This window comes from Manacus vitellinus, unplaced genomic scaffold (assembly GCF_001715985.3).
Source record: "Manacus vitellinus isolate BGI_N305 unplaced genomic scaffold, ASM171598v3 scaffold_26_pilon, whole genome shotgun sequence".
NCBI classification, from domain to species: Eukaryota; Metazoa; Chordata; class Aves; order Passeriformes; family Pipridae; genus Manacus; species Manacus vitellinus.
This window is the reverse complement of record NW_021939960.1, coordinates 9,426,278-9,451,377: the sequence shown is the minus strand read 5'-3', so window position 1 is coordinate 9,451,377 and position 25,100 is coordinate 9,426,278. Positions and strand designations below refer to the sequence as shown.

The following is a 25,100-nucleotide window of genomic DNA, read 5'->3' as shown; positions in this document are numbered from 1 at the left end:
CTCACGCTGTTTCCCTTCTCTGGTCCCTTTCTTTGCTTTCTGATCAGAAGCTTCCCAAGGGAACATGCCAGGGTGTTCTGCTGGTGTGGGGGTGATCTGCCTTGGCTCATACCTGCTGAAAGAGTTGTGTGACGGCAGGGAGAGGAGGAGGAGGAAATGCAGCAGTAGTATTTCTTAAACAGTTGTTTGCAAGGCAGAGAGCCAGTGTTGCCGTGGTGTAATCTGGATGTGCCTGGCAGGGATGCACCATAACTTCACTGGAGACAGCAAAGCATAAATAAGTTGACTCAAACTAGCTTGTTGCTGAAGACCGATGAGGGGGATTCTCCTGTTATCAGCAGAGCTGCAGCTCTGAGGAGGCTGCCAGGGAGAATGAAAAGCAACCATGGTAACTGCTCATTTTCTTCAGTGAACACCCTTTCCAGGAGATCGGAGTGAACTGGGCTGAGGGGAGCATGTGCATCCCAGCTGCTCACAGCAGCACTGCTGTCTGCACTGTCTCATCTCCTGCCCAAGCCCAGGCAGGGCTGGTGCAGGAGCTCCCTGGCTTGCCTGCAGGCTCTGGGCTTGTGGTCTCCTGACAAGGGAAGAGGAAGGCATCAGGGATTGGAGTTCTCCATCTCCATCTGGATGGCTTCAACTCCTTTTCTACCTGATGCAGATGTGGCAACAGAGAATGCTTCTGACTTTGACTGGTGGCAGTGCTTGACCTCTGGAGTAGGGATGCACTGAATCTGGTGCTAGAGGTGGAACTGGGTAGCCTGTTCTCACAGCACTTTGGTCACACCACCTCCTTCCTCAGGGTGTCTGTAGGTAGGATTAGGCTTTCCTTCCTTCCTCCCTTCTGTTGTCTCTGTTGATCTCAGCCCCTTTGCTCCTGCCCCCATCCTCGTGCCCTGGGTCCTGCTTTTGTCAAATTGAACATGATGTCAAATTAAAGCCATCACAGGGGCAGTTGGAGTGAAGTACCCAGTTTAATGAGGCAGCCCTGAAAATCAATAACTTAATTGCAGACATTTGATGGACTTTTATCCAATTTGTAATCCTCCTGCCCTGCTACGTGTAGAGCATGAGGAGGTGGTGCTGTGTCTGGCTCTGGGCAAGCAAAAGCCTTTCCTCTCCCGTGGCTGTTGTCCCTGTGCAGGTCTGCCTGCTGCAGAGGGGTGCTGCAGTGTCTGTCAGGCCTTAGCTGAGAGGATCCTCTGTAGGCTAGAGGTGACCATGTTGCTCTGTGTTGACAGGAAGGACAAGTGTGGGTATAACATCTCATCCCCAGCTCCTTCCAAGATGGTCCAGTAGAAGTCTACTGGGAGAAAAACTCCCAGCTATTCAGACCAGTGATCTCCTGGAGAGCAGGTCCTGTCCCAAGGTGGCCCAGGGTCCTGCCACCCTGCAGCATAAGAGGGGCATTCACAGCAGTGTCTGGAGTCCTGGATCCCAGGCTTTTGTGGGGAGGTGAAGCTGCATTTGCACCCAACTGTTCTTGTTTCCCGCGGCATTTGCAAGCAATCAAGTGTTGGCTCCTGCTCTGAGGTTTGTGCTGCTCTTCTCAACTCCTCCCTGACTTTGTTTTCCTCTCTGTCCCTGCTGCAGGCACCTCTGTGATGCAGGTGATGGCCTCTGATGCTGACGACCCCACGTACGGGAGCAGTGCCCGGGTGGTCTACAGCGTGCTGGAGGGTGAGCAGCACTTCACTGTGGACAGCAAAACAGGTGAGCAGCACCCAGCTGGGCTGGGGCAGGACACCCTGCCCTGGCCACACATCCTGAGCTGGCTGTGAGCCAGCAGATCTATGCTCCCTGTTGGTTGCCAACGCTGGGTGCCCATGGCAGGAGTGTTGCTGGGTGGGTTCCATGGCAGGGGCATTGGAGGGGAAGCCCAGCAGCCCTGCAAAGTGCTGCCCAGCTCCACGTCCTGCCTGCAGCAGGCAGGACCCAGAGCTGCCAGCCCAGAGTGCCTGGTGTGCCCCTGCACTGGCAGAGCTCCTCTGAGCTCTGTGCCTGGAGCAGGAGTGCACCCACAGGCACGTAAAATCTCACTGTAGAAGGTTTAAATACTACCAAAGGGGCCTTACCAAAGGCTGCATCGTTATCACCAGGGCTTTGATTAAAGGTAACACTTTAAATTAAGGATTGGTTTATAAATGTTCCATTAATATTTAATGAAAGAACAGTAGAAGCTGCTCCATTCCTTAATAACTTATAATAGGGGCTGTTGTAAAATGCCTCTGTAATAAATTCCTGGCAGATGATGCTCTGACATACTGGTTAGAGTAGACCATAACCAGGAGATGTTGGGGTGTATATTCTCCTTGCCTCCCAGGAGTGTGACTCTCATTACCCTTAATGGGAGCCTCACAAGCTTGCTAAGGGGTGAGACACTCAAATGCTAATAAGAGATATTTAAGGCACAAAGCATGCAATAAAGTGCCCACAGTTTAATGAAAAATTGTCAAAGGACAAGCAGGCTGGGGAGCTGCAACTTGTGTTGGAAAACTGGACAGCAAAGTCCCTTCCACCCTATTGCTGAACCATAATGAGAGAGGCTGAGATCAACCCCTGGGCTAAAGTGCCAAGACTCTGTCAGGCTGATCTGTGTCTGTGCTGATAGATATTTTCTAAGGCTATTTTTATGTAAGTCAGAGTGAAATTTATTTGGAGACTCTGGTGTAAGGAGAGTGTAAGGAAGGTCTGTGTGCCTGAGCCACTGCATCTTCATTAAACCCTGCACCTCCTGACAGTGGTTTGGTGCCTCTGGGGAAGCTGGACACTGCCCTGGCTGTGCCACCTGCCCTGGCTGTGCCACCAGCCTGGCTGCTGCTGGAGGAAGGCTCAGATTTGGGAGTTTGGGAGCTCCTCCAGCAGTACCAGGGTATGTGGTGGGAATTGCCTTTGTCTGGACAGAGGCTGGTGCAGTGCAGAGAGGGCACAAGCAGCAGGTTGGGGCTGTACCTGCTCCTGGTTCAGGAGCTGCTGCAGCTGGGCTCTCTTGTCTCCCAGATTTGCTTTGTTTTATACTGTGTGTTTATGAACAATAGGCTAAACACTGAAAATTCAGGTGCACGTGAGGTCCTGTTAATCTGAGACAACTTTGTGTGAGTGAAAGTCTGGCTGCTGGAATGGAGAGGGACCACTGGGAGCAAACTGCACAAGCCAGAACGTGCAGAGGCTCAGCTTCCTGCCACATTAATGCTCTGTATTAAGGCATAAACTAAAATGTGCCCTGTGGGACTGTGGTGAGAATTAATGTCACTCTGGGAATCCAAGCTTCTTGATTCCTTGACTTTTTGTGTCTTAATTCTCAAGCTGGCTGTTTCGTACACTGGGGGGTTGATTTACTGTTCTATTTGCTTGTAATTCATAGCAGTGAAACTGCTGACAGTCTGCAGAAGAGTCCTCAGCCCCTCTTGAGCCTGTCTGTTCCCAGAATATCTGGCCGCTAACGTGGGCGTTGGGGCTGACTCCGGTGATGTCTGAGCTGCAAATGGCCCGTGGCAGCTGCCCCGCCAGGGCTGTGGGAACACGAGGTGCAGCTCTGCCTGTTGGCCTCTCAGGTTGTGGCTGCAGCCTGTCCTGTAGCCTCGTGCCCCTCTGTCACTGCTGGCCCACGTGGACATTTCTTCATGTCCACCCGAGCATGTCCTGCCCTGCTCCCACTCTGTGTTAGAATAGGGTTTTTTATGCTGCACGTGGGAATCCAACTCTGATTGCCCGGGGTGGCCCCGCTCCTGCCCTGAGCATAAGATTTAATTAACCATAGCAGCAGCATAACTCTCAGTGCCACCATTGTTATTAATGGCCATAAAAAGAACCATAAAACCCTGGCATGTTACATTTCTTATAATATATGGTAATGAAGAACAATTTGTTTTCCCTATTTGGTTTTGACCTCCTTCTCTGCCTTTCCTTGCATCTGCTCCCTTGCACAACACCTCAGCCCCTGACTCCTTCCAGCTTGGCTTGTTTCTTCCCTCCTTGTCTTTGCAAGCAGCTCTTTTCACACCCCCTCCTTCATAGCACAGGTGTGGCATGAACAAGACTGGTTTGCCCACTTGAGCACAGGATGTGGACCATGTATAGCTTAGTTTGTCTGCTGTTCTTGGATGTTACCAGCTGTAGTGTTCAGCTGGGATTTCATATTCAATGGACCTTTCACAGGCAGACCCAAACTGTCTGGATAACGTACTGTGCCAAGTCCTGCCATTCAGTAAGCCTTGAATGCCCAGAGTGCCTCAGGTGTCTTTTTGGAGATAGATGAGTGACTAAATGGCTCCACTGGAATAGCGGGTGCAGCATCATGGCATTTGAGCTGTAGGAAAATTCCAGTGGTGAATGATGGTGAAGAGAAAGCACAGTTGATGCACATGAGCTTTTCTTTCTTTCGTATACACCAGCCACTCTCATGCCTTGAGAATTAAGTTTCAGACACTGAAACTTGTGCTGTGTACCCTAAATCAGGTTCAAGAACTTCCCCTGTGCATGTTGAAGGTCCAGGCTGGCTTTTTTGGTATGTTACTGAGGAGCTTTGTGTGCACAAACTGTGAAGACAAGACTTTCTGTGTCAGCTGTAAGAATATTCCGGTGGCTTCTTGCAAGAGCCTGCAGGCATTAGTCCTGTGTAAGCTCTGTGCTGCCTTCCTCATTCATTGTCAGTCTGCAGATAGGGTGCAGCTGATCTTTGCTCCTTGCAGCAGGTGAGCTGCAGTGCCCAGGCTGTGTCTGCCCTGCTCTGCTGGAGGAGTCTGTGCTCTCACAGAATGATCACACACCTCTGCCCCACTGCTTCCATTGGGAAACAGCCACTTCTGCCACTCTGGTGGGTGTTGGCTCTCAGTCAGAGCATTAATCTGATGGCAGAGCCCCCTCACCACTGCTGGGCCACAAACCCAGCTCTGCCCAGAGGGACATGGGGCAGGAGGTTTAGTGCCAACTCCTGTGCCAGCTCCAGGAATCTCATCCTCACCAAGACCTTTGAAGCTGATGCTTTTAAGATGCAGAGATGGGCATGTGAGTGTGTGGCTCAGTGCATTTACGTGAGAGGAGAAATCTGTGCATTTAAATCTGCAGGCAGTGTTTTCATGTTGCTTTATATCACCCTGCACCTCTGCAGATTATTCACCTTTATAGGGGCAAATCTCTCCTTTGGCAGGCAGCTATGCCTGCCTGCTCATGTCTGTTCCCACATCCTTTGCAGTGCCCTTTCTCATCCCTGGGCAGTGTGGCTGGAGACTCACTGCTGCCTGTGATCCCTGCCCACAGCCTTGGGAGGGAACCTGAAAATGCTCGACACCCAGGGAGGGACACAACCTGGTGTCCCTGCTTCCAGCAGTCTTGTTCATCTCCTTGCAGGGATATTTGCTGCTACACAACAGTCACAGCACATAATACCACAGGCCTCCTGATATTCAGTGCCTTCCTTAAAATCAAGGGATTGTCAGTTCAGGAGAGTGCATGGGAACCTGGCTTTTTACTGGAAGGGAGAGGTTATTCTTAAAACCTGTCATTCTGCTGAATGCAGGGAAAAAGCAGAAGGACTCAGAGGGTAGTTGAAATGCAGTCTGGCATTTGTGGTGACTTAAGACAGCTCCTAAGTTCTAGAGCCTGTGTCCTGATTGAAAACTGAGCTGGTAAGGGCTTAAGGTTTTTGTGCTGGAGAGAACAAACTCAAGATACCAGCCTGCTGGGATGAAGCTGATGGTTATTTGTGTGCAGTCAATAGTTGTTTCATCCCTATCAACCTTGCCCTTTGCAGGCTGACCACAGCCCTGCCCTGGGGCAGTCAGGCTGGACTGGGAGAGCTGCTCTGACTGGGAGCATGCAGCAGCTGAGCTGGGCTGGTGAGCTGTTGGGTCTGTGTGATGTGGTGGTGGGAGGCAGAATGTGTTCCTCTGCTGTTCTTGCCAGTTTGTTAAAAATGGTCCCCGGTGACTGGAAACACAGGTATATCAGTATGTGTGTGTTTTCCTGTGAGCCCAGGGGGTTGTGCAGGTCTGTGCCCCATCCTTTATCCACCAGAGCTGTGCACACACATGAGGGACTCTGAGTGTGGGGCGTGAGAGTCTGCAGAGAAATCACATTTATTTAAGGGGATTGCTCTTAATAGCAAGACTGAACATTAACAGTCCTTTTCAGAGACTGGTGCAGGAACTTCAACTGGTTTGGGACCACAGTGTATGTGTGGTCATCTTGAGGAAATAAGAGTGTATCTACTAATGTGCCAAGGGAGTTAATGTTAAATGATGAGGGATTTAGCTGCTAAAAGAAGGGACAAAGGAAGGGGGAGTGTGCTGGCCTGTCTGTTGGAGCTCACTGTGGGTGCCTCCCTCTGTGCTGGCATGGGCAAGGCTGATTCCAGCCTGGAACAAGCCCTTGTTAAGTGCTCCTCTCTGAGAAGAGGCAGTAGCTCTGTCTCTGTAAGTGGTGCCCTAGAAGCTACAGGGCACACTGGTTTGAATACAACTTGGCCACCTGCTATGAAGGGTACTGTGTTAGAGATCTCCAGCTGCAGCATCCCTCAGCCCCAGTGATTCTGCACCCTGACTTTGGTCAGCTTGGCTATGCTGATGAAGCCATAAATGTTTTCATTTCTGGATTGCAGCCCTGTACCTTATTTGCTGAAGAACCATGAAGCTCCTGAGCCTTGTGACCAGCACCTCGCTCAGACCCCCTGTAGTTTCTGCCTCCCAGATTGTGCTGAGCTAAAGGACAGGAGTGGGGGCTGTGCATGGAGGGCAGATGAAGTGCTGGTTCTTGGGGCTAAGACCCCTCCTGCATGGGCTGACCTCCTCCAGCATGTGTGCTTCCAGCAGCACTTGTGTCTTGGCAGATATATTGATATTTCTGTGTCCCTGCAGGCAAGTGAGGGCACAGGTGAGGAATCTGCAGTCTGTTGGCAGATGCCTTGCCACTCCTGGCCTGAGGCAGAGATGGGTTTGCTCTAACTGACCAAGCTGCTGAGAGGAATGAGTCTGTTTTATCCAGCTAAATAGGAGGGGGTAGAGAAGGCAGACCCAGATTCTTCTCAGGCATGCACAGTAAAAAGACACAAATGGCAGGATGACAAGGCTTGTCACCATGAAGGTGGCATTTCCATCCCTGGAGATACTAAAAACCTGACTGTTCATGGCCCTGGGTAATCTCATCTGCCTGCTTTGAGCTGTAGTTGGACCAGGAACCACCTGAGGATAGATCCATTTTTGTTACTCCATGACTTTCTGGCTTGTTGTTCCTCTTGCCCTCAGCTGGAAGGTCCTTTGTCCAAATGCTCTCCAAGGATGTGGACATCTGACCTAGAAGTACCTGAGAGCAGAGCAAAGCCCGTAATGATGGGATTCCTGGAAGGCAGTTACCTGCTGAGTGCTTTGTCCTGCTTTGTTTTTATTACCCAAAGAGTGTCTGCTGTTGGAGCAGATTCGATGGTATTTATGTGATTCTGTAAGTGTCCCCTTGCCTGGTAATTATCCTGATTAATCTGGATCATGCTGGAATGCCACATGTGCCTTGTACCAGAGGGTATGCCACCACACATCTTCACTAGTCAGCTCTAACAGATGCTGACAAGAACTGGGGAGAAGAGTCGGAGCTGGAGGTTGTTCTTGCTCTGTTAGCAGAGCCTGGGAAGGACAAGGTTTGTCAGAGTTTCTGGCTGGAAAGAAGGTGAATTTTGGGAGATGATAGCAACAACTCTTCCATGCTCTGAGTGTAAAGGTGCTTGCTCCTGCCCTCTGTGCCCTGAGGACAGATCTGTCACCATCCCTGGCAGCTGCTTTGCAGAGCCCCTGGGGGTCAGGTTTTGGGAGCAGAGGCTGTCCTGGCTCTGGAAGGTGGGACTGTGCAGGTTTGGTGCTGGTGGGTGTTTAAGGCAGTACCCATAGTGCCACATTCAAGGAACTGATGTGGAGCATGTGTGGAGACCCTGATTTGTCACAGCCACCAGCAGATAGTAAGTGGTACCTTGGCCTAGAAGGCAAAACCAGCCTGACTCTTGGGGTGGTGGCCTGGTGTGGCCCATGGAATTTAGGAACAGCCTCCCAGTGACAATCCTGCTGGGGCACAGGGCAGTTCATCTGCAGCAGACCCCTGCTTTCCCAGGATGGATGGACACATGGCACCTTGAGAGAGGGAGTTTCTGATCAGTCTGCACCACTACCAAAGGCAGGGATTTTGTCTGCCTTGTGCTGCTGGAAGAACCAGAGCTGGCTGGGGCCATTTGCCCTGCTCTGCACGTGCCAAACAGCCTGGACTTGCTCCCCATTGGGATGAGTGACCTTGGAGGTGTTCTGGGAAGTGCTTGAGCACTTTCCTCCCATCTTGCATGGCGTATTATGAGCTATATCATTACGAGCAGCTCAGTTAAGTCATTACAGCCTTGGTGAATGCATGAGCTTTTTTCCCTCTCATCCCAATTCATCACTATTGTGCTGACATGAATCATTTTCATTATAAAATGCTTCAGACCCCATTAATTAACAGAATTGCTTAAATTTCAATGAGATAGTGCCTGCCCAGAAATAAGGTTTTGTATTCACAGTGGAGTGGCAGGAGAGGCCTGTCAGCACAAGCAGCTGGGGCTGGTCCCTGAGCCCTCAGTGCTTGTGCAGGGCTGATCCTGCTGCCCAGGTGGGAGGGTTCCATCCTTGCTGGGACAAGTGCCTGGAGAAGTGTTCTTCCCACCCTTTCCTGTGTCCCCTTCTGTGTGAGGTGGGGTGGGACTCCTTGTCAAATGTCTTCCTCTGAGCAGAGCCAGGAGGAATGAGGGGGTCAGAGCAAACCCTGGGCCCCATCACAGGGTAAATGCCCACTCCCTGCTCCGTGGGGCTGAAGGCAGAGGAGTTCAGGTAATTACAGAACTTGAAGTGACAGAGGGAAAAAGGAAGCTGAGTGAAATTGTGCCTCTCCATGAGAGCTGAGGAACGGCAAGGATCTTAAATGGTGGTTTTGTCTTTTATAATAAATGCTAACAATGATAATCATTGCAATAATTGCTGGTTTCATAAAGGACAGGAGCAATAAATGTCTCCTGAACCGTGTTGCCTGCTCCTGCTGCACCTGTAATGTCATGTAAAGAGCAAGGGGGAGGAATTTCATCCTCCCAGCTCAGTGGCATTTCTGACTGCCTTTGGGCCACTGCAGCACTGACTCTGTGATGTGAGCCCTTGTCAGGAGGTGCACAAGGTCACGCTGTACACCTGAACAGGGAAACTGGCACCCTGCTGGCTGGGGAGGGCTGATACCTGGAAACCTCAGGGTCTGTCCCTGAAGCCACATCTTGGCTCCTTGCAGCCCACTTGCACCCAGTTCTCCCCTCTGCTGGGCTCAGGTTGTGCTGAGGGCTTCCCAGGAGCCAGGTGACTTGGGGCTGCAGTGCTCTGCCACTGCTTGCTTTGCTGCACGTCAGCAAATGGCTTGGAAGGTGCTCAGAGCAACTGGACGGTTCTCTGCTGTTTGCTCCACAAGGGAGGAGCTCCTTGTTCCCTTTGGGTCCGACCCCTCACTGGAGACCCGTTCCAGCAGCCCCTTCCACCATCCTCCTTAGCACCGGGCAGGATTACTGGTGGAACAAAGCAGGGATGGATTTTGCAGTTCACAGCAGGAGGAGGTAAAGCTGGTAGTTAAACGGAAAAGGCTGGAAGAGAGAGGAATCACAATAACATAAACCAATATCTAAATCTGTGGGAACACTAAAAAACTGAGCTGGAGGGGATTTTAAGCTGATTCCTTGCTGTTCTGGGATGTTGCTTGTACAGTGGGACTGGAATGTGGTGCTAATGACCTTGTATCCCTGTAGGCACTCCTGTGTGCCCCTGGTGCCACCTCAGGGCAGAGTCGTTTCTTTCTTTCATTCTCAAAATGTTTCTTCTCTACTTTGTTTCCATGTAAATGAAACCCTCCTGGGACCTAGGAAGTGGTAACTTTTGTCATTCACATGGTTTTCAGGGTTTTATTGCTCTTTGTTTCTTGTTTTACGTTCCTTTATGTTTTAGTCCTGGTCAGTTCCCCCAAGTCCAGATGAATACTGGGGACCTATAAACACTATTTTTTAAGAGACTTCATAAGAAGTACTGCCACACCATACATTTTTTTTTAAGCTCCAGTGCATTCTCTGACACAGAGCATGTGTATTGTCACCTTTGGTCTCCTTAGAGGAACACTTGAAAGCCAGGAGTTTTTGCAGATAGACTTTTGGAAGTGCCCTGTCCCCATCATTCTCCAAACACACAGAGCCCCCCGAGGCGTGCTCAGCCGTGGCCCCTGTGAGATAGAGGACACCCATTATTTGCTAGGGGTGCTGCAGCAAGCCTGGCTCTTGCTCAGCACATCAGGATACGTGGGCTGCTGCAGAGCTGTGCCAGAGGGGTTTCGTGACTCAGCCTGGGCTTTTACAGAGCCCTTGTGTGCAGACCTTGAGGCTGGCCCCAGCACAGCCCCCGCACTTGGGTAAGGGCGAGGATGAGTCCTCTTGCTCCTGTGACTCCAGCTCCCACCAATCCTCTGGCCCCCACAGATCTTCCATCCAGCTCCCGGGCTCCCTGGAGAGAAGCACAAGCCTCCTCTGTGCCAGGGTTTAACGCTGTGGGAGCTGCCAGCAGCCCACGGGAGGAGCAGCAGTTGAAACTCTTTTATGCTTCATGCGGAGACTTGCTGGGAGCAGGTTGGGCCTGTGGCTATTCCAGGGCTTCAGGGGGATTTTGGGGATGTTTCTGCTTGACTGACAACCCCCTGGGCTTGTTCTTCTCTCCAAAGCCCTTTTTTCCCCTTAGTTGGCTTCTGCTGATGTGACCTCTGTGAAGGGGCCCGGGAGACAGTGACCAGCAGCACCAGGGCTGTGTTGGGGAGAGTGTCCCCAGCAGTCAAGGAAGGTGACTGTCCCTTCTACTTGACACTGATGAGACACAGGTGCTGTGTCTGGCTCTGGACTGCCAAATATGATTCTATGGGCATACCAGAGTGAGTCCAGGGAAGGACCATAAAGGTTGGTGAAGTACTGGAGCATCTGCCCTGTGCAAAGGGGCTGGGAGATGCAGCTGATCCTGCTCAGAGCTGGAGCTTGCCCAAGGTAATTTCCAGCAGCCCCTTCCAGCCTCACCCCCTCTGTGACTCTTCAGATCTCTGTGACCTGCCTGTGCTCACGCTGTGTCCTGCTGGTTCCCAGGTGTGATCCGGACGGCCGTGGCTGACCTGGACCGTGAGACGCAGGACCGCTACGAGGTGGTGATCCGAGCAACAGACATGGCAGGACAGCTGGGCGGCCTGTCAGGATCCACCACAGTCACCATCGTGGTCACTGATGTCAATGACAACCCACCACGCTTCCCCCAGAGTGAGTCCCAGCAGTGGTGGGGGTGAACTCCTGTCCTGGTTCCCAGTGGGTGGTGGGATGGAAGCTGCAGGCTGAGCCACGCCAAGCTGGCAGGGCAGCAGCACTGAGGCAGGCACAGCTCCTGGCCTGGGTCTGAATGTGTCCCTGCCTGGCAGCACGATGGAGGGGCAGCTGCCTTGACTGAGCTCGTCCAGGGCCCCAGGCAAGACTCTTGCTCTGGTGGTGGTTCTGGGAGCAAGCAGGGCTGTGTGGTGGGAGGGCACCAGCAGAGCTGGCCTTTTCCCGAGGCCTCTCCGAGCAACAGGGAGAAGGCAGCCAGGTCTGCTGTGCTGCTCTCTCCTGGGAGCTGGAGCAGGAACTCATCTGTTGGCTGCTGGCCTGGCCCCTCCTGGCTCCTGTGTCAGAACTTGGCACACTCTGCCCCAGTGCAAGGCACGGTGACACTGCTCATGGACAGCAGCCTGGTGACACACAGCTCTGTTTTCTTAATTGCTGCTGGTGGCCTATGGCTCGAACTTGTGTGTGATTTGGGACCCTCCTGAAACAAGGTGGGGGGTGGTCCTGCTGTGAGGAGTGGGCTGTGCAGTGCAAACCAACTATGGAGCCTGGCAGCTCCTGCCTGGCAGACCAGGGAAGGAGCTGCAGCTGGAGGAGGCTCAGCTCTTTGGCTGTGTCTCCTAGAAATCAGAAGTGGTAAAGGAATCCTTGCAAGGAATCAGAGAGCACTGATTGCAAGGCAGTCTCTGTATGAAGAAATCAGCCTTTACTTCACCCAGCACCTGGCACATCAGTACTCCCCAGTTATCTTCCCTTAGCCCTTGTTTTTGGCTGGGGTATGTGTTTTTTCTCCTGCTGGGGCATTCAGGGACTATAGACACAGTGGAGTTTGTGCAGCCCTCAGAGCCTAAGGGTGCCCCAGGGAGGTTTGCAAAGGGTCCTATCAGACTTGGGGGTGTTCACAGGCAGAAGCAGTGACCCTGGTACCTTTTTCTCCTCCAGAGATGTATCAGTTCAGCATTGTTGAAACGGCCCCCGTGGGCACTGCCATCGGCAGGGTGAAGGCTGAGGACTCCGATGTCGGGGAGAACACAGACATGACATATCAAGTGAAGGATGAGGAAGGGGTGGAGATGTTCAAAGTCACCACGGACAGCAATACCCAAGAGGCTGTCATCACGGTACAGAAGGTGAGAGATGAGGAGGGCTGGTTGGGTAGGGATGGCACAGGTCCCCGGGAGGGCCCTTTCCATTGGGGACTGCTGCAGTTGCATTTGAGCTGAAACGAGTGCTCCTCTGAGTGCTGCTCTGGCGGTAGCAGTTGCATTTTTGTGCCTGCTGATGCAGGGAGAGACCTGTCTCTGCTCTGCCTGGATGGCAAAATGCAGGGCAGTGTCTGGCAGGAGACACTGAAAAGAAGCAGCACACAGTGCCTGCTGGAGTCCCCCAGGGTGGCTCGGGGGTGGCAGTGAAGCAGAGAGCTGTGTGGAGGGGACACCGTGGGTAGAGCTGCAGAGACGAGTGCTTACAGCTGTTATTGATAGCATCTGTTAGGGGAGAAAAATGCTCACCTAATTCCTATACCTGCCCAACAGCACTTTGACTGTATCTGCTTTTGGTGGCAAAAACAATCAAGCAAATACTTGGTGCAGGCAGAAAAGAATGATTGTTCTCCAAGGCCACAGTATGCAGCTCACCTACCCTGTAGAAATAAGAGAGTGATTAATGATCAGAACTCGCTCATGTGCAGTGCACGCTCTGCTGTCTTCCCAGTGAATCCCGGCTGCCCACAGCCTGGGCACCCTGTTGGGGGCTCTGGGGGAGTGGGCTGGGGGCTTCCCCTCCCTTCTGCCCCCTCAGTGTGGGTGGTGCTGGCAGGAGGGCGAAGCAGAAGCCCCCAGGCTCCTGCAGAGACACTGCCTGGGAGCGGGCGGCTTTAGGGGCTCTAGTGCTGCCCTGATGTCTCTGGTGAAGGAAGGGGCAGCAGAGGGGCTCCTTGAGCTGGCTGTGGCTTACCCTCTTCCCTTGTGCCAGCCTCTTGACTACGAGTCAAAAAAAGTGCACACTGTTGTGGTGGAGGCCCTCAACAAGTTCGTGGACCCGCGGTTCGTGGACCTGGGCACCTTTCGGGACCAGACCATCGTGAGGGTCTCAGTGTTGGACGTCGACGAGCCCCCCGAGTTCCGGCCCCCCTCCAACCTGATGGAGGTGCAGGAGGACGCACGCGTTGGCTCTGTCGTGGGGGTGGTCACTGCCCTCGACCCAGACACAGCGAACCACCCTGTCCGGTAACGCATCGCCCGAACCTCGCGTCATCCCCCTCCCTGCCCTGGGCGTGGGGTCACCTGCAAGGGGCACGCGTGGCCTGGGAGGGGCCTGTGGCTGTGGCTGGGATGGAGGAGGTGGGACAGTACAGGTAAAGGTGGCAAGTGCTGCACGTGTGGCCAAGTGTGTGAGAGTGTCCCGTGGGACAGGCAGGGGGCAGGTGAGTGGCAGCCTGTGCACAAGCCAGCACAGCTGTCTCGCAGGTGACAGGTACATCACTGACGGGTGATGGGTTTGTGAGTGCAAGGGAGTGTCAGGGAAGGTGGCTTGGGTGATGCTTGCATGTCCTTGCTGCTGACAGCAAGGTGTCTGCAGTGGTGCCTGACACAGGCCAGAGTATAGGAGTGGCAGGAGGACAGTGGTGAAGGATGATAAATGAGGTGAGGCTTGCGAGGTGCAGAGCCACAGCCTGACTGTGTGTGCGTGCATGTGTGCATAGGATCAAAGATCAGAGGAGTTTATATTTGGGCAGGGGACATAATCCAGGCAGCAGCTTATCTGCACAGGACATTTCCCATTTCCATTTAATTTGTGGCTAAAGAGATTGTTACCTTGTTAAATTGTTATTACCTAAGGCACAAAGCAGCCTTCTGGCTCTGCCAACTGGCCTGAGTCACGAGCAGTTGGGTTGGAAATCTGGTGTTCAGAAAACATCCTCAACGTGTGGAAAATTTCCTTGAAATGTGTGTTCTGGTGCCAGGTGCCGGTGGGGCTGCAGGCGCCCGTGGAGCCTCTCACTTCCAGGGAGCAGCAGTGGCTTTGCACTGAGAGCTCTGCAGGGATAGACTGGGAGGGACAGGGATGTGAGGTGGAGGGGCACAGGCTGGGGAGGGCTCAGTTACAGCGCTAGTTGCTTGATGATGCTCCTGGGTGCCTGCTCAGGGCAGCTGTGGGTAATGCACCGCTTCACGGTGGGGTGAGGGAGGATCTCCTGATCTTCATGGAAACGAAGACTGAGAGGGTTAGAAAGCTCAGAAAAGAATTTGCACATGGAAAGCTGCCATCCACATATGCCTGGTAGCTAGCAGAGAGTACTGTGTCACAAAGCTGGATGCTGAAGGTTGACTTTGGGGTGAATGAGGATGAAATCAGCCATGGCGTGCCAGGAACTGTGTACGCGAGTGCTGCACCACTTGCACTACTGGGTGCTGACTGTTGGATGTGTTCTCGACATACCTCTGCTCACCTTGTGTGACTCTCCAGTCAGGCCACGTGTCTGACTTCTTTCTGGCCTCTGAGCATGTGGCTGTCAGCTCACACCCTTCAGGAACCTGGTCTGTCTCCACGTCTGTGTGTGTGCACGTGTGTGCATGTGCTTTTTCACTTGACTGTTTCTAGCACTGCTAGAAACATAGATTTCATTTTCTGACCTGTAATTGTAGGAAAGGGGCCTTGGGGATAGAACTACTCTTATTCTTGTTTTTTCTTGTTCTTCTTTCTGTTTCCCTGTGGAGCTTGCCGCATTGTTTGCAGACAGACCAAAAGAAAGCAGGGGAGGGAGGCTCTCTACTGCTGTGCAGAAGGCTATGGGGACTTGAATCAGAGAGAAGCAGATTCAAGTACTGCGCAGGAGCAAGATGGTTAGAGCCCAAACTTTGCTATGGGAGTCTCTCCTGCAGTGAGCTCAGCACCAGACTAGGCAATGCCTCGTGCTCAGGCACAAAAACCCAGCCAACAGGACTCCCAGGCATCTGCTGCAGCTTGGGAATTGCCATGTGTTTTCCCTAGTCAAGCTTGATGCATTCGAATACATGTCCTCCCTCCAGCTATCCCCAGGCAGGTAGCTCATCCTGTGTCCCCCATGCTCCCCTGGGACACTTGGTCTCTATCTGTCCATCCCTTCACTCCCTGCTGTCAGGAGCAGTGGCAGTGCAGCTTGGGTGAGCCTTCCCAGCCATCTTAACACAGGCCAAGTGGAGAAGCAGGTTGATATTGGTCGTGCTGATGCAGCACCAATGCAGGAGGAAGGTGCAGTTGAATGTCTCCTGCTTTCCTGTCCTCTGGCTATCCAGGCAATTTAATAAAATACTTTGCTGCGTAGGCAGCTGCTCACAGCTTCAAAGTGGTGCACAAACATTAATGCCAGCACCCTGCAGCACCAGGATGTGACACTAACCCGTCAGCAGGAGATGGCAGGAAGTCACCTCGTGTTTCAAGTGTGCTGCTCTGGAGTACAGTCGCCAAAAGCCAGCACTTGTACTTCACCTCTGATACATTAGAGAGCAACTGGTCCTGACAGCATGACCAGCATTTGATCCTCGGCTCCTTGAAGTTGGAATGAACCCTTTGAAGTTGCTGCAGTTCAGCGGATCCCTTTAACTTCCTGCTCCTCGTCTGCCGGAGGTGGGAGCAGAGGCACGACTGTGCTTCTGCAGTGGCTGCTCTCCTGGACTCTGGTCTGTGTGTTGGCTCTGCCTGTAAATAGGGAGAGCCACAACCTCCTGTCATATCGAGATGCACTCTCCCCTTGAGGCAGGGAAGAACAAGGATTGCCAGAGACAGCAGAGCAGAAATCAGCTCTGTCAGGGTTTCCAGGTCCTGCTGACACCAGGCTGCCAGTAACGAGGTTTGGGAGGTATTTTTAGCCAAATGGGAAGGGAGGTGCCCTTGGCTCTTTGTTTCCAGCCTCAGGCCTGCAGGAACAAGGCTGTGTGATGCCTACTGTGCTGCCCAAAGCAGCTGCCAGAGGCACATTCCAGCCTGGTGGCTCCCCTGCCCTCCTGATGATCCACAGGTCCCACAGAATGTGGTCACTTGGTTTGAAAACAAATCCCATCCCACAAGCCAGGCTGGGTGGCAGTGACCTGTTACAAAGATGTGAGGGCTGAAGGGGTGTCCAGCTCCCCTGTTCTTGGGGGACATCCCTGGGGCTCTGCCTGCTGCCCCACTCCAGCTGCACATGGCTACAGAGCCCCTGGTACCTCCTTGCCTTGGGCAGGAGGAAAACTGGGGCACCCAAGGAGCTCCCCATATCTCAGAGAAGACCACCCTCCCAGTGACACCAAAGGGAGCCATGCCGAGCTCAGCACAGCCAAGGGGTTGTATGAACCTTTGCGAGGCACAAAACTCACTGTGGTATCGGTGTGGGAAATGCCCTTCTAGAGGTCCAGTTCCTTTTATTTTATTCTATCCTTGTTTTTTTTTGCCTATCAAAAGCTGGAACTGTTCCTTTTCAGAACAAATTTAGTTTCCAGTTGGCTTTTTGGCTTTAGCTGTGTATTTTCCGGGCGTAGTGCAGTTTTTCTCAGCTGAGCCATTGTATGAAGTAATACAGTGATAGACTGTCTGTGTATGTGAGGCTGTTTGTATGGGAGCCTTTTGTTTCTCTCTCTGCAGCGGGAGCCTGTGCTCTGATTGTGTATGTTCCAGGCTTTATCAGCACCGGGAAGATGTTGCTTGGGATTTAAGGTTCTCAGAGATATTCTTGTTTGGCGTTCGCCAAATCCGGAGACACGTGTTGGACATGGGCATTTTATAGCCTGCAAGAGCACAGCAAGAACTACAACCTGCTTCAACACAAAAGGCAGAGGAGGAAAAAACAAACACAACAAAAAGCTTTTCACACAGTGTTTGAAAAGCTCCCTATTAACAAAACACATGGCTTAAAATGTGCTCCTTGGTGCGTTCGGGGGAGAAGTGAAACAAACTGCTTGAGAAATGCATTCATGAGAAAGATGAGCACCAAGAAAGCTGTCGAAATTAAACAGTCACTTGTAACATCCAAACCAACAGGCAGTGCCAGCAGGAAGAGAGGGAAATGGAGTACAAGGTCTGCATCCCAATCAGAGCTGGGGACTGCGGTTCCAGATATGGAGCACCAGCTGCAGGAAGGATGGGCACAGGTCCTGTCTCTGAGTACCTGAAGGATAAGGGATTAAATGCTGCCTCTTCCCAGGTGGGACCAGTGAATATGAAGCTGGAGGAGCAGAGGTGGAGAGGCTGGTTGGTGAAGGTCGTATTGCACAAAATGATGGGAATGAGTGCAGCGGGATGAGCCATAAGCTATTAGAAGGTGAGGTCTGTTGTGTGATCTGCAGCTCTGAGAGGGTTATGGCTTTGGGGGGAGGATGGATGTCCCTGTGGCCCCACCAGTCCCCAGCTCCCACACCAGCCTAGTGCTTCAGAGCCTCCCTGGCACTGGGACCTGCAGAGAGCTGCAGACCCACCTCCACAGACACAGAGCGTGGCAGCAGGCTCAGCCCTGCTGCTGTGGCCAAGGCAGCACATCGAGCTCCATCTCCTTCCCCGCTTCATTGCTGAGGAGGTGGCCATTCTTTGCAGCAGTGGTGACAAAGGGATCAGATTTCTGGTTTGTTTTTCCCTGACCATGGGGTACAGGCAGTCTGGCCTCAGCAGACAATTCAGAAGTGACAGAAGACAACCTCAACAGCAAAGCAATGAGAAGCATAAGAACAGGTTCTTGGTGGCATGACATGGAGTGCTCCCTGCCATCCTCTTGCCCTCCAGCCAGGCGGGCAGACCTGTCAGACGTGTCTGGGCTCGGGGTGTCTCCCATCACTAACTGGGTTTTAAAGTGTCTCCCACTGCTGACTGGGTTTTTCTGTGTAGATATTTTTTACAGACATCTCTGTTTATGCAGCAATGACACAAGAGTGATCAAAACAGGCATGTGCTTACTCAAGAAGCAGGGAAGACGTGGGGAGGGTGAAGTACCATCTTGAACTTAACAGTATGAAAAAGTGGAATGGAAGGCAGGACATGTTTGAGGTCGGGTGATGTGGGAGAACAATGAAAGCGGTTATGTAAATACATCAGTTATGCTATTGGAAAGGTATTGGGTGTTGTGATCCCAATTTCTGTTCCTCTTTCCAGCAGAACATTGAACTGATGTACAATTCAGAGCAGCCAGACCTCTTCTTTCCCTCTGCAGTGAGCAAGCAGAGTGGATGAGAGGCTGTGGTACGTGCCAAGACAGTGTCACTGTCCCTTCTGGAACTGGCTGTGTGCCTGTAGAGGCTCTGCTCCCAGCTGAGAGTTGGGGCAGAAGACACAGGCAGTCCCTGGCAGGTAGTTTGGAGATGCCTGAGCTTGTACTTGGCTTTGTGTGACAGATGTCCATCTCCTCTGAATGCCAGGGGGGAGGAGGCCACGTGGGTGCAGAATGTGCTAGAATGTGGCTGTGTGCAAATGCAGTTTAGATAGTGACTTCTGAATGTCTTTCTTTAGCTACAAGCAAGTGCTGTTGTATTTTCTCTCTCATTCCCCCATCTGTCTGAAAGGGAGAGGGCTAGGGAATGTAACATGGAACTGTATAACACATTAAACAGCATAGGAATGCCTCTGTGTGTGCCTCCATCAGAGATGGAGCTGTGTGGATGGACAGGATGTGTAGGAAGCACTCCCACTGCAGCTGGTCCCCTCCCAGGGCTTGGGGCAGAAGAGCAGAGGGCCATCAATGGTCATCCTTGCATGCAGAAGGTGAGCTGATGTTCCTTGGCTGTGAGCCATGTAGATGATGGACCCACAGACCACAGCTGGACTCTGGCTGCCACACACAAGCCCTTGGGAAAGCTGCCCTGCAGCATGCAGACCACTTCCCCCCATCCTGAACCTGCTGCTGGCCTGGAGCCTGTCCTGCTCAGCTCCTGTCCAATGGGGCTTCTCAGTACTGTCCTACCTCATCAGCTTTCCAGTTTGCTTTGTCCCTACATTTATCTTCCTTCTGTGGTCGAACATGTGACTGAAGGCTTTAATTTATTCACAGCCCTCCTTTTGGTAATTTATCCTTTGTACTCTTTGCTGTCTTGTATTATTTAATTCTGTGAAGCACTCTGGGATTCAGTGTGTGTGAAAGATGCTGTACACAATAACATTATGCTGTATTGTTTGTGATTTGCAGGCCTTCTGGATTTCTAATTCTGATTGCAGTGGTGGTGTGTGTTATTTGTGCTATGGCTGTGCTCAAGGGCCTCAGCTGGATTGGACTTCCCTTCCAGCCCCTTCCCCCAGGAACTCACATCTCACTGTGCCACGATTTAATGTTGGTTTGCTTAATTCTGTGTGTAATGGTTGCAAATGCAGGACATGCCGCTGGGACAGGTGTGGGCTTGTGGTGTTGTGAAGACATGGGACTAAACCTGGTGTGTGACTCCTTGTGAGATGTGGGGTTGCCCTCAGGGAGAGTAGGAATCATGTTCTCCGGAGGTGGCACAGACAGCATGTGGGCTCCACCCCTCAGGGACGGGGCTGTTTGAGGCAGCACTGGAGCAGCTGAAGGAGAAGAGTTAGAGCTGCCTGTGAGAAGTCTCTGCTGAGCAGTTGGGGACAGAGCTGGAGGAGCTCTTCAACCTGTTCCTTGTGGGAGTGGGAAGCTCAAAATAGGGCAAATCTCAGGGCTGCTGGCATGATGTGCTGTGTTGATGGGGGGGTGCTGGCTGCTGCCCACCTCTCTGCTGCTAGGATTGCTGCACCAGTTGCACAGGTTCAGTGTGGGTGCAGAGGAGACCTCATCCTTTGTGCCTGCTGTAACTGCATTTCAGGGTGTCCACAGGTCTGGCTCATGTGTGCTGTTGTGCTGCACTCCAGGTCTCTCACTTGGGTGGATGTGGTGGCAGGATCAGCAGAGAGGGTAGCAGGTGAGGTGCACATGCTCAACTTCAGTTTGGGTTTGTACTTTTCCTGAACCTACAGCTCTGAAGCTTCCCAGAGTCACGAGTGAAGTTATAGCCCACGATTTCTGTATCACTCTGTCTAACCAGAGCATAAGGTTCCCATCAGAGCAGGTTTTTCCCCTTGTCCACAGTCTGTGCACAGTTCCACTTCATGCACCGAAAGCCACATTTTCATTTGACTTGAGAGCTCTGGGCTTCCAGCCTGGCAGAAACATGCCCTTCCTGTACCATCCTGCAGCACAGGAAGAGCATGTGTTATATTCCACAGGCCTGCTGTGTTATATTCCAGTACTTCTGGGGCTGATGGCGAGGGTGGGCTTGGCACATCCAGCTGCTCACCATTTCCCCTTTTGCCTGGTCACAGGTACGCCATCGACCGCAGCACGGACTCCGAGAGGATCTTTGACATCGATGCCAAAACAGGTGCCATTGTGACGGGAAAGGTCCTGGACCGGGAGACAGCAGGGTGGCACAACATCACTGTCCTGGCGATGGAAGCAGGTGAGATGGAGGAGGGCTGTGTGGAGAGGGAGAAGTATGGGTGCTGTCACTGCAGGGGTGGCCAAGACGCGAGTGTTAATCAACACTGAAGTAAAAAACATAAATGCAGCAGCACTGAGTCTGACATCTCCCTAGACAACCTAAAAATACTCTTCCAGACTCGAGCATTAATAAGGGAGCATGGTCGAATAGTATGTTTGATGAACACTAATCAAATTTGTGTTATCTGTGCGCCATCTCTGCCAGTCATCCCTGTGCAGCTCCTTCCCCGCAGTCACACCTGCTGAGTGGCACTGGGGGCTCCCGGGGGGGATGTTCACATCGCCTGCATCCCCCAAAATCAGTCATATGCTGCCTGTGGATGTCCCATCAGCTGGAGCCCTGTGGCACTGAGTGGCTGTCAGCACTTGGTTCTGCTGGGGCTCACAGTGTGTGGGATGGTCCCAGCACTGCAGCAGTGGGAGGGGAACTGTGGGGGCAGAGTGTCCCAGGCATCATGCTGGGAAACAGAAAGGCATTGCCATGTTCTTCCAAATTTTCCATATTTTGGATATGCAAGTCACCAGGGCAGGCTGGGCCCTGCTGTGCTCTGCCTTCCACCCCACAGTGGGTACCAGGGAGCCTCTGTGGCTGCAGAGCACCTCCTGATGCCTGCTGATGTGTGCCAAGGCCTGTCTGTCTGTGGGTAGGAACCTTTCCCAGGCTTCACTCTAGGAGATCCTCAGGAGTTCTGATTCTTGGTTCTTTGCTTGTTCTTGAGCATTGAAGGTGCTGTTCACGTTCAAGGAGCTGAGTCAGGGCCTGACTTGGGTCCCAGCGGTCAGATCTTGCTGCCCATTCCAACCAGGCAATGGCACAAGCCCCGTGGCCCAGGGAGAGGAGGGTCAGTGGCTCTGGTCAGACCCCTGCTGCCCGGGGGGATGTCCCTGCCTCTGCCTCGTGTCACAGCCCCTCTGTGCTGACCCTCTGTGCCGGCTGACTGGGGTCACCCTGCCCTCTCTGGCTGTGGCACTGGCACTGTTGGGAGCCCTGGCTGGCCTGGAGATGGGCGGGTGTGTTGGCACTGCCTGGCCATGTCAGAGGGAGGGCAGCCCACTGCTGAGCCATGGCCCGTCCTGGGGGCTCCATGGGGAGGCTCTGCTGAGAAGAGGGGAGGGCGGCATTGCAGCACAACTCAGCATCCAGAGGAAACGTGAGGTGACAAGAATCAGAAGGACAATATTTACACGCAGTGGCTAGGATTTCAGAACAAGTCAGTAAATGCTGTGGCTCCCCTCCGGCAGAGAAGCCTGTCAGGCTGGATCGCTTCAAAAACCAGGGAGACTCTTCAGTGCTCTGACTTCTCCCGTGGTGAGCTCTGACTCATCCGTTTTAACTGCCCAGACATCCCTCCCAGTGACATTATCCTTAACGTTTTGTAATCATGAAATATTAATGACTGATATTGAATTTAAAGTACAATTTATGTCTGAATCCTCTGGCAGAAAGGGCAGTTGTAAAGGTACAGCCTTCTGAGTGATGGAGGGGTTTCGGAGGGGGCTGTGCAGCAGCTGTCAGGCTGTGCCTGGTGAAGTGGGGTCAGCTGCAGCAGTGGGAACGTAGAATGCAGGGTGACTGGGAGCCTCCAGGCTGGCAGCAGCACAACCAGCAGTGCAGTTCCTGGCACACAGGTGTCGGGGGCCGGGGGTGCTCACCATGGGCATGCAGGGGCTGCTGCACCAGGCTGGACCTTACCAGGTACAGCAGAGGCAAGTGGTAAAATATTCCCCTTCCTCAGTGAGATGTAAACTTGGCAGGAGGAATGGAACGAGCCAACTGGGCATCCTGCTGCCCAGACTTGTGCCTGGCACTCTGGCTCATTGGGGATGGGGGGAACCCATGCCCACCTGATTCCCTCAGTGCCAGGCACAAGATGTTGCATCCCTGTGACCGCCTCGAGCTGCTCTCCCAGTCTGCTGGCAGGGCTGTCCTGAGCAGGGTTTGACTGCTGGTGGCTGAAGGACAGACAGCCCTCTGGCAGCCCTTGTTCCCGCAGGGAGCCCGTGAGGCTCGAGCAGCTCCATGCAGGAGCTGTGCCCCGACCCTGGACAGTCCTGTCCTGCAGCAGAGACTGTGTCCAGGGGCACGTGTCCCACCTGCAGATACCACAGAGTGCATTTACCTCTGAGAGCAGTAAGAAAAGCTGCAGAAGGTGCCTGGCTGTGCCCATGAGCTGGCTGGGCTGCTGCTGCTGCAGGAGGAGTGGAGGCAGCTCTGCCCCCCCAACCAGGCACCCCCAGCATGAGCTGCCTTGGCCAGCCAGGGACCACTGGAGTGTTTGGCCTCACAGCGTGGCAGCTGGCAGGAAACATGGGGGCTGTTCAGCTAATCTGGCCTGGGACCAGGCCAAGCACTTCCACAGATAAATCTTCATCTTGCTTGCAAGCTGTTTACCTTCCTTGGGCTAATATTAGTGATTCTCTTCCTGTTTTCCTCTTTGCTCATGTAAAATGATGAGGCCTTGACTGCTGTGTCCACTGCTGGTAATTGAGATGATAAATCTTCCTGCTGGAGACTGGCTTTAATCAGAGCATTGTGTTTGGATGCGATTTAATGACTCTCATGCTGCTGAGTTTGGGCAAGACTCAGGAGAGGTGAGAGCCATTTATGTGTTACTTGGCTTAACTGCTGCTTCCACTTTGTATCCCCTCAGCAGGGAGCCACGTTCTCAGCTCCAGCCTCTGATGTAGCCTCCTGTCAGAGGAGCCATACCCCTGGCATGCCCCTGCTCTGTCCTTGCCACCAGTGCTCTGCTTTGCAGGCAGGACCTGCACCAAGAGCTACAAGAGCTACAAACCCACCCTGTGCTCCCCAGCCATGGCATCGGGGCTGGAGGGCAGAGTGGCCCATCCCAGTCTTCTGCTCTGCGTTTTGTTTTCCCAATTCGCCGAGGTACCAAGGAATAAATTCCACTCCTGCCTCTCCTGGCTTCCTTACTAATATAAAAATTTTGAATTCAGTGTTGTACCAGCTTGGTGTTGACACAGAAGAGCAGGTCGTGCGCTGTGCCCAGCAGTGTCTGTGAGCTGGGCTGCCCCAGGTGCTGCTGTGCCCTGGGCTCTCCTCAGACCCAGAGAAGCTGTCAAGCACCCCTTGGTGTGTGAGACCCTGCATGGCTCTGTGCAGGCAGGAGGGCAAATGGCACGTGTGCCTCAGCAATGGCTGGACAGGAAAGGTTTGGGGGTAAAATGCAAAGTGCTTTATTGTGAGTTTGTGTGTGGGTTTGGAGGAGTAATAGCTGCTGCATCCTAGCACAGTAACCGCTGGTTCCTCCTTTCCTGCCATGACAGGGGTGGTTGAGTATCCCCGGTCCCCTCCCATCCCTGTGAGCTGCTGCTGCTGCAGAGCTCCAGCCTTGGTGAGCAGTTGCCCAGAACTGCCCAGTGTTGGTCCTGTTGGCACTCAGTCATCCACAGCTCAGGGGGAGGGCAAGTTGGCATTTTGTGTCTGAACATTCAAGATGAGAATATCATCCTGTTTAGATTACTTCCATGATTATTTACATTGAGAAAAATACTTTGGGATGTGGCTGAAGCATTTGAGTGTTGAGCCAGAGTGTTGCTGTGCAGCAGGACTGTGACCATCTCCTGCTCCAGCGTCCTGACACTGCCTGTCCTGTCCCAGCACTGCCTGTCCTGTCCAAGTGCTGCCTGTTTTGCCATGTGGCACCTGGGCATGGGGGGTCCAGCTGGCACTCAGTGCATGCCCTGAACCATGCTGGTAATTGTGTTGAAGCAAGTGCAGATGCAGCAGCATGGAAGCGCTGGGCAGGATTCCGTCCCCCACCCGCAGCAGCTCCAGTGGCTCTGAAATAATTCTTCCCATGTTGGCAAAGGCAGCTGCCAGTCACCAGCCTGGATCTCCCGTGCTGCACGGCTGTGCTTCCAGCATCTCCCTCTTGTTCTGTGTATTTTCCATGTCTCTTTCCTCAGTCTTTTCAGATTAATAGCATTCCAACTCCTGAAGGAAATGCAGAAAAACGGCATGTTTAATTTTAATTTAGGAAAGCGTTTAGGTAGCAGCCTAGTTTCCTCGCTGCTGTCAATCAGGTTTTCTCAAGGCTGACATCAATTAGTTTAAAAATATTGAATGTAATTTTGCCTGACACAACATATTGCAGCCACTGCAAAATATAATTTATTTTAGAAGAAGAAATAATTAAACTAATTTGCATGTCAGTCAGCTGAGCTGGAATACCGAGGAGAGATGCTGCAATGGAAGGTGGCTTTTTTGCTTTCCAGTTGCCCTCAGCCTGCACGTGCCACCCTCGCCCCGGCCCTGGGCCA

The 25,100-nt window shown here is 52.7% G+C and overlaps 1 protein-coding gene across 1 annotated transcript in view; it reads left to right on the top strand.

Annotated features, from left to right (window-relative positions):
• CDH22 (cadherin 22) overlaps window positions 1-25,100 on the top strand; it is a 51,162-nt gene that overhangs the window by 12,519 nt on the left and 13,543 nt on the right. Inside the window, exons 3-7 of the mRNA XM_029960363.1 lie at window positions 1,594-1,713; window positions 11,153-11,320; window positions 12,320-12,507; window positions 13,352-13,605; window positions 20,639-20,775. Coding sequence (XP_029816223.1) covers window positions 1,594-1,713; window positions 11,153-11,320; window positions 12,320-12,507; window positions 13,352-13,605; window positions 20,639-20,775 — 867 coding nt within the window. The remainder of the gene's footprint in view (window positions 1-1,593; window positions 1,714-11,152; window positions 11,321-12,319; window positions 12,508-13,351; window positions 13,606-20,638; window positions 20,776-25,100) is intronic.